Source organism: Mustela lutreola, chromosome 15, assembly GCF_030435805.1.
Source record: "Mustela lutreola isolate mMusLut2 chromosome 15, mMusLut2.pri, whole genome shotgun sequence".
Taxonomy (NCBI): domain Eukaryota; kingdom Metazoa; phylum Chordata; class Mammalia; order Carnivora; family Mustelidae; genus Mustela; species Mustela lutreola.
In genome coordinates this window covers 1,286,369-1,296,448 of record NC_081304.1, presented here as the reverse complement: position 1 = coordinate 1,296,448, position 10,080 = coordinate 1,286,369, and the positions used below count along the sequence as shown (strand labels likewise).

General features: G+C 67.4%; 1 protein-coding gene across 1 annotated transcript; it reads left to right on the top strand.

The window, feature by feature from the left end:
* The first annotated feature begins 3,028 nt into the window (after positions 1 to 3,028).
* On the top strand, positions 3,029 to 9,554 carry FSCN2 (fascin actin-bundling protein 2, retinal). The gene is made up of 5 exons (XM_059148576.1): positions 3,029 to 4,887; positions 8,092 to 8,248; positions 8,574 to 8,695; positions 9,053 to 9,220; positions 9,315 to 9,554. The coding sequence occupies exons 1-5, from the start codon at positions 4,062 to 4,064 to the stop codon at positions 9,518 to 9,520; spliced, it is 1,479 nt and encodes a 492-aa protein (XP_059004559.1). The 5' UTR covers positions 3,029 to 4,061; the 3' UTR covers positions 9,521 to 9,554.
* Positions 9,555 to 10,080: the final 526 nt, after the last annotated feature.

Below are 10,080 nucleotides of genomic sequence, written 5' to 3'. Positions count from 1 at the left end.
CAGAGCGGCCGAGCTCCGCCATGAAAAAGTCATGAGGCAGCCCAGCCTCGGGCCTGTTTTCAGGAACAATGCAGCAGGCTGGTCCCTGGGCACTGGCCAAGCTGGACCCCAGGAGCAGACGCTGGGCCTGGGAACAGGGAAATCACGGCCTTTGGTCCGGGCCCAGCAGGAAAGCCCTGGCCTCACCCCAGGGAGGGGCAGAGGAGCCCTGGGGGCAGAGGCCCCGAAGGGGGCTGGCCAGAGTGGTTTGGCCATGGGACGGCTCAGTGCCGGGGACCCCCTGGGCCAGGAAGATGTGCGAGAGCCGCGGCGCCCCAGTGGCTGAGGCGGGGGCCCAGGAAGGCGGGGGTGGAGCACTGGGGATTTCCTCTGTGTGAATTCCCAGAGACTCACTGGCCGGCGGGGAAGGAAGGGCACAGCTGGCATTGCCCACACGGGGTGCCAAAACCCGGGCCCAGGACAGGTGCGGCCGAGGGACATCCCTCCGTCCCCGGCCATTTTCCAGCTTCCAGGGCTCCAGGCCAGCCCGAGTGGGAAACCACCCCCTCCCCGGCCGGCACCCATGGGACCCGCGCCAGCTCACACCACCAGCGTGTTCCCCGGGCGTCTGGCCTGGTACACGTGCCAGTCACTATGGCAGCACACGGCGTGTTGGGTGGAAGCCCGGGCTGGGCGGTAGCAGCCAAGGCTGGCGGTCTAGATCTACGGGACCAGGACTCCCTTCCCTTGCCGCAGCCCCTCCTGGGGCCTGCCCGTCCCCCAGCGTCCCAGGGAAGGAGAAGTTCCCTGAGAAATCCAGGGTAGGTGCCAGGGCTGGGGGCCTCAGCTGGACCTCACTGGGGAGGCAGCAGGCCAGGGACCTGGCCCCCCCCTTGCACGCTGGGAGCGTCTGAGAGTCGGCGGACCTCTGCCTTCCAGGTCCTGCTCCAGACAGCAGGGTCTGTCTGGCTGTGTCCGTCTGGGCCTGGCCACTCCCTGAGATGGGGGGGGCTGCAGGGGAGCCACTCACCCAGGCATCCTCTCTGTGTCCGGGAAAGCAAGTCATGCATGTTGAAGTGGACACGTCAGGCACCCTGACTCCTGTCCTCAGGCCCTGTCCGGGGGTGGCAGACGACAACCCAAGGCAGTGCACACTCACCGGACAGACACCCCAACCCCCAGGAGGGCAGGTTCAGAGGTGACCTCGGATGCCTCCGAGGGGACTCTGGACACGCCGCAGGCATTGTGTGCCCAACATGGGTGGCTGTGTGGCCCCCTCTGGCAGGGGCGCGTGTGTCCTTGAGGACACGGCCGAGGACACAGCAACCACAGGCTCTCACACGTAGTCCCTGACCCGGATTCCCTTGTGCTGTGCACAACCTGATCACCCTGCTGGGCAGCGGTGGACGGACTCTAAGGCTGGGATCCAGAGAAGCTTCGCCAGGGCCAGGGCTGGCCCAGCCACTGACCGTGGCTCCCTCTGTCCCACACCATCTGTGTGCACCTTTGCACGCACGCCCACCCCGGCACGCACACTGCCTCACCTCCCTGCAGAGGCTCATCCCATCACACCGAATGTTCCAGTACCTACTGTGCACCGGAGCCTTACAGGGGATCGAGAGAGGAACCGTGACCCCTGGCAGGCATCTGGGCTTGGGGCTTGGGTCCTGGGGGGCTGTGGGGGGCCATCCATGCAAACACCTCCTTGCAAGGAAGTCTGGGATGGGGGGCCCACTTCTAAGCGTCCCCCTTGGGGACTGAGGTCCCCCCTTAGCTCGCACCGTGAGTCAGTGCCAGGCAGCCCCACGCCACGCCCACCTGGGGCTGCGGGGCCCCAGGGACCGAGAGGCCACTTCTGGCTCTGCCACCAAGCGGCTGCCTGGAGCTGGCCAGGCCCACTTAGCGCCTGGCAGCTGGGCTTCCTCCCACGGGGCACGTGATGTCCATGAGCGCCCTGCCAGCGCCAGTCAGCGCTAATGAGGCCTTCGTGCCAATTGGGCGCTCCGGGCTCCTTCAGAGCCTAGCTGCAGCTGGGAAGACCATGGGCACACCTGCCCCCAGGCCCCCTGAGCCCTGACGAACTGACGAACTGACCAGTGCCAGTGAACACCTGCTCTGTGGGTGTCCCTACAAGCCTGGGGGTGGCACAGAGGGAGACGCAGCAAGAAACAGGTGCGGATAGCCTCATGGCGTGTACCCCCAGACCAGGGACATCTGCCTGGCATCGAGGCAAGGCCTGGGCCCTGGGCACGCTCCGTGGGGAGGGGGTGCTACCCTGGACCGTCTCTCCCTGCCAGCGGGCACCTGGCACGCAGCGCAGTCAGGCCCACAGTTGGGGCCCCATCAGCGAGTGGGGGCCACAGAGGTGGACAGGGCTAGACCAGCCCCTGGACCATCTCGCAGCTTGCACAGCGCTGCCGGGGGGACGGGGGCCCGGGCGTGTCTCCCAGCGTCCCACCCTGGTCCTCGGTGCTGCCGGGCACTGAAGCTGCTGCCCGGGTTTGAGGGAAGGACGCCCGAGCCGTCTGGCCTGCCCGACCCCAGCCCCCACCCTCGGCTGGACCCTCACAGCACTGGGCCCCATCATGGCCCCCAGAGGGTCAGAGCGGTGAGCCTGCGGCATCAAGAGCCCACAGGGCTGTGGCTGGAAATGCCCGCGGCCCCAGGCCCACTCCCCCAGGGAGGCCTGAGGGTCACACACTGTCATGAGGAAGAGGCCACCGAGGCCGGCCTGGGACCAGGCCGGGCAGCTCTAGTTTCACTACTTGGCTCCCAGCCCCTGAGGCAGGTGCAGGAGACAGACAGGCAGGGTGCGGCTGGGCTGGCCCCTGCGGGTCCCCGGGGATGTGGCCCCCTGGACTCAGGGAGGAGGGAGCACAGCCAGGTGGGGGCTGCGGCTGGAGGTGCTGGGTCGGCGGGGGTGGGGTGGGGTGGGGGCAGCTTCTGGCCTCTCCTAGCGGGCTGGCCACACTGCTTCTGCTGAGAGGGCTTTGCCCCCCAAGCGCACCTGGGACCAGGCTCCATAAAGACGCCGCAAGTCAGGCGAGTTGCCCCAGCCACAGGAGAAACAGTCCCCAGGCCCCCGCAGCAAGGCTGGCTTCACCACAGCTCACGCAGGGAAAGGGGAGCAGCCTCGTGGGCTTCTTGAGGTGCTTAAGGCACAGGGGTCAGCCGAGGCCTGGTCCTCTGACCCTGGGTCCGACCGCCGCCGGCTTCAGGATGGCCCCTGTTCTGTGTTCACACTCCGCGGACCGGGGCCCCCTCCCGGCCCCGCACAGCCAGGCCGCCTGGCCTGATGTGAGTGAGCGTGACCCTGGCTGGGGCCTGGGTGCCAGGATAGGGGCACCAGGGCACACGTGGCCACTCCCCGGCCCCACATCCCCTGGGTGCCACCTTCCCCGCCCCGGCCACCCTGGGGCAGGTGCAGGTCCTGGGCTGCCGGCTGCAGCCCGGGGATGGCTGAGGGGGACGGCACGCGACTCCAGCTCCAGGCTGCCGGAGTTGGGGGGCCTTGCTGGGCTCCTGGCACCAGGAATCAGAGAAGCAGTAACTGGATCTGGCGGGGGTTCTGGCGGCCGCCGGGGCGGAGGGCTGCGATCGGGTTGCGGTCTCGCTGAGTTTTCCACCAGGCAGCTTTCTCGACGTTGGGAAGGAGCTGGGCTGGTGAGTCCGTGCACTGGGTCTGGGGGCCCTGGCGTGGGGCACAGCGAGGAGAAAGCCTGAGCGGCGCAGGGGCCGGGAGGCGGGGCACAGGGCCGGACGGCCCCAGTGTGGACAGGGAGGTGGTCAGCCCTCGGCGGGCGGAGCTCTCCACCCCTGCTGGCCCTGGGGCTCCGGCCGCTGGAGCAGTCCGCGAGTGGCTGAAATCCAAGCTGGGGTAACAAAAGGCAGCCGCTGTCCCTAAGCCGGCGCAGCTCTGATCCGCCCCCCCCGCCCGTCCGCTGCCACCCGCGGGCCCGCAGCCACTGGCCAGAGGGTGGCGGGTCCATGCCGCCGGCCGGGCCTCGGGGGGACCTCGGGGGCTGTGAGCACGCGGAGAGCGCCTCGCAGGCCCCTCGCGGGGTGCTGGGCCGGCCCTGAAGATGCCCACCAACGGCCTGCACCAGGAGCTGAAGGTCCAGTTCGGCCTCGTCAACGACACCGGCCGCTACCTGACGGCCGAGAACTTTGGCTTCAAGGTCAACGCCTCGGCCCCCAGCCTCAAGAGGAAGCAGACGTGGGTGCTGGAGCCTGACCCGGGGCAGGGCTGCGCCGTGCTCTTCCGCAGCAGCCACCTGGGCCGCTACCTGTCCGCCGAGGAGGACGGGCGCGTGGCCTGTGAGGCCGAGCGACCGGGCCGCGACTGCCGCTTCCTGGTGCTGCCGCAGCCCGACGGGCGCTGGGCGCTGCGGTCGGAGCCGCACGGCCGCTTCTTCGGTGGCACCGAGGACCAGCTGTCCTGCTTCGCCACGGCCATCTCGGCGGCCGAGCTCTGGACCGTGCACCTGGCCACCCACCCGCAGGCGCACCTGCTGAGCGTCAGCCGCCGGCGCTACGTGCACCTGTGCGCGCAGGAGGACGAGATGGCGGCCGACAGCGACAGGCCCTGGGGCGTGGACGCGCTCATCACGCTCATCTTCCGGAGCCGGCAGTACTGCCTGCGGTCCTGTGACAGCCGCTACCTGCGCAGCGACGGCCGCCTGGTGCGGGAGCCTGAGCCGCAGGCCCGCTACACACTGGAGTTCAAGGCCGGCAAGCTGGCCTTCAAGGACACCGACGGCCACTACCTGGCGCCCGTGGGGCCGGCCGGCACACTCAGGGCGGGCCGCAACACGCGGCCGGGCAAGGACGAGCTCTTCGACCTGGAGGAGAGTCACCCGCAGGTGGTGCTGGTGGCCGCCAACCACCGCTACGTGTCCGTGCGGCAAGGTGACGTGGGTGCAGCGGCCGGCCACGCGGACCGGGCTGGGTAGTGGCATCCTCACCGCACGGGTGGTGGCCAGTGGGGCGCAGCACGAGGGGCGGGGCGGGGGGGGGGCCTGGGGTCCCGCGTGGGGGTGGCGGCCGAGCACTGGTGGCTTCAGCGTCGGGCGGACAGGATCCTTCTCAGGACCCCTGAGCCCAGGCCGTGCTGGACACAGGACCGCGGAGCCCCGGCCCGCTGCCGCAGGGGTGCGGAGGGCAGGTCCCGCCCGTGCTGGGCCGGCCCCCCACCCCTTACCCTCGCCTTCTCTTCTCCTGCTTCATTTTCTGAACTTCACAGGACGTGGGGGAAGGGGCCACGCACAGGCTAAGGAGCCAGCAGGAGTGCCATGGGCAGGGCCCTGGTGCCCACACCACCCATGCCTGACCCGTGGGGATCCTCACCCAGCCTGGGGTGGAGTGTGGAAGGACCTCGGGGTCCCTCCGGTCTGGTGGCCTCCCCCGGGGCCCAGGCTTCCTGGCGGCAGGCACGGTCTCTGCCAGCTGGGTGGAGCTGGCTGCCCATCCTGTCCTGGCCCATTGGCTCCCTGCCTCGCGTGGCAAGCGTGCCTTTCGGCACACCATTCCATGCCTGTGGGCACGGGCAATCCCTCCTTCCCCAAGATGAAACCGGGCCCAGGCCAGCAGTTGCAACTGTCCCCTGCGTGGGCCCCTGGGTCTGTGCCCCCAGGAGTGGCCAGGCATGCCCTTACCAGCCCCACTGCCACCTGCTAGTCCTGTTGGCTGAGGCCCAGCCGTGGGCATGCAGAAGGGCCCCCCCTGCCTGGAGCCAGGGTTCCCAAGGCCAGTCCTGCGCCGCAACGGGCAGTCCACAAACACCTCCTGAACGCCTGTCTGGAACATGGCCATGTCCCAGGGCACGACGGACTGTCCGCCCTGTCCTTCCTGGCACAGGCCCGGCGGTCTGGCCACACCATTCTCTGGCCTGTGGGAGTTGCCTGGTTTGTCAACCACGTGAGCCGCATCCTCTGTCGGCAGGGGGGTGCACACAGGAGCCGCGGGTAAGGCCGTGGTGCTGCAGGCAGTGGAGGGACAGAGCGCGCTGGTAGTGGCGGCGAGGGACTGCGCATATGGGCTCTGCTTCCCCCCAGAGCCCCTGCACCTGACTCTGTCTGTCCCAGCCGCACCCCGACTAAGGACAGGCTCTGCCTTCTGCATAGAAGTCAGAGGCACCCCACATTCGCCTGCTCGCCTCCAGGCATGTGACCTGCCCCCCCAGATGTTCAGATGTGGACTTGGCAGCGAGTCAACGAGGAAGCAGGATGTGCGTGTCTGTCCTGGGGGAGGAGACAGCTACGCTGTGGGATCTGCTGCGGGGTGGTGACGGGATCCCAACAATTCTGCTGGCCAGGTAGCCCCCGAACCTGTCTACTTCCCATAGGGGGTCTCGGAGTACCCCCTGGCTGGCCTGTTTTCCCCACCCAGTATCTTTTTTTTTCTTTCAAGATTTTATTTATTTATTTGACAGATCACAAGTAGGCAGACAGGCAGGCAGAGAGAGAGGGAGAAGCAGGCCCCCTGCTGAGCAGAGAGCCCAATGCGGGGCTCGATCCTAGGACCCTGGGATCATTTACTGAGCCAAAGACAGAGGCCTCAACCCACTGAGCCACCCAGGTGCCCCTCCAGTATCTTTTTGGGCTGCCCCCATTGGCCAGAGTCGGCTGTTTCTGTTGCCCCCTCTGCCAGCCTTGAGTGGGACAGTGGAGCTCAGAAAACAGACCACGTGGCTCAGGCTACGAGGACATCATCTCCTGTAAATGGAAGTCTGGAGGCACGAGGCGGTGGGGACCCAGGCAGGACACCATCACCGGCTCCATGGAGTTCTCAGAACCCTTTGCTCTCTCCTCCTTGTGGAGCTGCTCTCGGAGGACAGCTCTGACCTCAAGCTGGGTGCCTTGTGGTCACAAGACAGCTGCTGCTATTCCAGCAGAAGCTGTGGGAGTCAGAAACCCCTCGGCCAGTCTGTCTGGGGCGATGCTGGGGATGCCAGTGGGGTCGGCCTCCGAGGGGCCACGGTGTAGCCCGACTCAGGAGACCTAGCCTCCCTCTGCCCTCAGCACCTGCAGGGACGGGTCTCCCACCCTCCGTGGTCTGTTTCAGTGTCACCTTCTCCAGGAGCCACCCCAGCCCAGGCCCGCAGCACCCACAGGCCTCGGACAAACTGTCATCTGTGTCGTTACTGCCGGGCACATGCCTGGAGCCTCAGGTGCCCACTCAGTTCAGTGCTGCTGATGGGACGGCGGGGTCCATGTGAGAAGGGAGACAAGAGACCTCACTGGGCGGCTTTGGAGGGAGCGACCTTGGGAGCTGAAGGACAGCAGGTCCCACCCTCTCCAGCACACACGTGCCCGGTGCCTGCTCTACCTTCCTGGGGACAAGGCTGCACAGGATCTGGCCCTGACCCTCAGGGCTCCATTTCCTCCTGCTTCACACTGGAGCCTGGCCTCACGGGGAGCTCTGGGATCTGTCACATCCCTGGAAACCGGGGCATGGTTTATGGGACGATACTAGGGAGACTCTAGAGCCTGGCCTCTGCCCCGCATCCTGGGCATGGTTATCCCCAGTTCCATCCTCCAGGAACCCCAGGCAGCGCCCCAGGGAGTTTTGCCCTCCTTCAGGGTTCCTAAGAGACCAGACACGTAAAAAGGGGGGCTGGGGTGGGGACAGTGGGCCAGGTTTTCCTCTGTGCCCAGGAATGGACCCTAGGCCCCAGCTGGGGTCTTCCCCAACTTGGGCCCTGGCTTGGGGAAGAAGAGGAACTTCACTGTGCTTATCCAGGGGCTTAGGGGTGAGTTATAAATAGAGGCTGGTGTAAATCTTGGGTCGAGAGAGCAGTAGCAAGCAGATTACCTAATGATTAGCAGAGGCAGGGGATTTGCTGGCACAGAAGGGTCTGGCTCCTGGGGCTGCGGTAGGAGCTTTGCCAAGGACCTTCAGGGAACTGGACACTGCAGTCCACAGTGTGCCCACATGGCCATGGCGGCACCACCTCCTACTCTCCGAAAAGCGCCTTCCAAATCTTAATTCCAAAGGGTTCTGAGACCCCTTCTGCCTTCAGGGTTGCCCCAAGAGCATGCTTTTCCCCATCTTTCTGCTCCCCACCCCCGACCTGGGGAGAGGTGTGAGGGGCTTCCTCTATCCTCCCTCTAGGGGTCAATGTCTCAGCCAACCAGGACGAGGAGCTGCTTCATGAGACCTTCCTGATGCAAATTGACCAGGAGACGAGGAAGTGCACCTTCTATTCCAGTACCGGGGGCTACTGGACCCTTGTCACGCACGGGGGCATCCACGCCACAGCCACACAGGTGTGAGTGCCCCATCCCCATCTCCACCACCATGACCATGACCGCCACCACCACCTCCACCACCACGCCTCCTCCACTGCCCCAATCACCACCATCTCCACGGCCTCCCCCACCTCCACCTCCACCACAAGGACCACTGAATCGGCCCAGCCGAGTAAATACTCACTGGGCAAGGGGCAGCTCTTAACAGTGGCGGCTGTGTCCATGGAAGGCGAGCGCCTGTCCCCCCCTCCCCGGGGGTTGGTACTGGACCTGAGGGGGATGGGAAAGCCTGACCCTGAGCTCCTGTCTTGCTGCTCTGAGGGGACTTTACCCTGACCTTCCCAGTTCTGCAAACACCATGTTTGAGGTGGAGTGGCGTGGCCGGCGGGTGGCCCTCAAGGCCAGTAATGGCCGCTATGTGTGCATGAAGAAGAACGGACAGCTGGCGGCCGTCAGCGATTTTGTGGGTGAGCACTCCTCACCAGTCCCAGGGCCCAGGGCGTCCTCACCGCTGAGCTGGTCCCTCCTCCCTGTCCGGGCGGCCTTGGCAGGGGTCCTCCTTGTTGGTCAAGATTGCTCTGGACAACAGGGAGAAATCAGAGCCCCCGATCTCCACCGCACATTTGGGGAACCTGGGGCTTAGCGGTAACAGGCCTCTTGCCAAGGTCACACGAGTCATGGCAATGGCAGATGTGGGCCCACAAGTGTCCAGGCCAGGAATCTGGGCCCCTTCTGCCCCCAGACCCCCAGACCCCCCCCATCCTACCCACCCCGGGGAGGACGGCGGGCGGGGCCGTGGCGCCTCAGCCCCTCCTCCCCGCCAGGTGAGGACGAGGAGTTCATTCTCAAGCTCATCAACCGGCCCATCCTCGTGCTGCGGGGCCTGGACGGCTTCGTCTGCCACCGCCGGGGCTCCAACCAGCTGGACACCAACCGCTCCGTCTACGACGTCTTCCACCTGAGCTTCAGCGACGGCGCCTACCAGATCCGAGGTGCGCGGGCGCGGGGCAGGGGCCCCCCTGGGGCGGGGGTGGGCGCGGCCCCCGGCTCCCGCGCGCGCCCCGCCGACCCGGCCCCCGCCCGCAGGCCGCGGCGGCGGGTTCTGGTACACCGGCAGCCACGGCAGCGTGTACAGCGACGGCGAGCGGCCCGAGGACTTCGTCTTCGAGTTCCGCGAGCGCGGCCGCCTGGCCATCCGCGCCCGGGGTGGCAAGTACCTGCGCGGGGGCGCCTCGGGGCTGCTGCGCGCGGACGCGGACACGCCGGCCGGGGTCGCGCTCTGGGAGTACTGAGCGGGGGCGCGTCCCCCCCATTAAACCGTGTCTGGGACGCAGCGGCTGGCGGGCTCCGTGGCGCCGCGAGGGGAGGGTCGTGCGCGGACGGCCCGCCCCAGCCCCGGGGCTCCGGCCGCGGCTGCTCCACCTCCCCACCCCGCAGCGCAGCAGACGCAGGGCGGGCGCGTGTGGCCCGGAGTGGGGTCCAGCGGGTGGGACACCCCCGCCCCGGCAGGTGCCCCCGGCGGAGTGCGGGGTTAGGCCGGTCGCAGGGTCTTGCGGGGGTGGATCCTCCCACGCGGATCCGGGTCTCAGGAAAAACCCAGCGCAGGTGAGGTGAGAGTGACCCTCTGGGTGCGAGCGGCCGACCCTGGGGAGAGGGCCCCTCTCAGCCCTGCACAGCCCCACCGGGGCCTCCACGCCGCCCGCACCCACCCCACCCGCCCCAGACAGGCCGGATGCCAAGACAAGGTCTGTGGTCCCGCAGCCAGCAGCCAGGCACTCCCCTGCCCCCAAGGACCCCCACCCAGGCCAATGCCTCTTGGAGGGGTCGGGTGGCCCAGAGCCTGAAGGGAGGT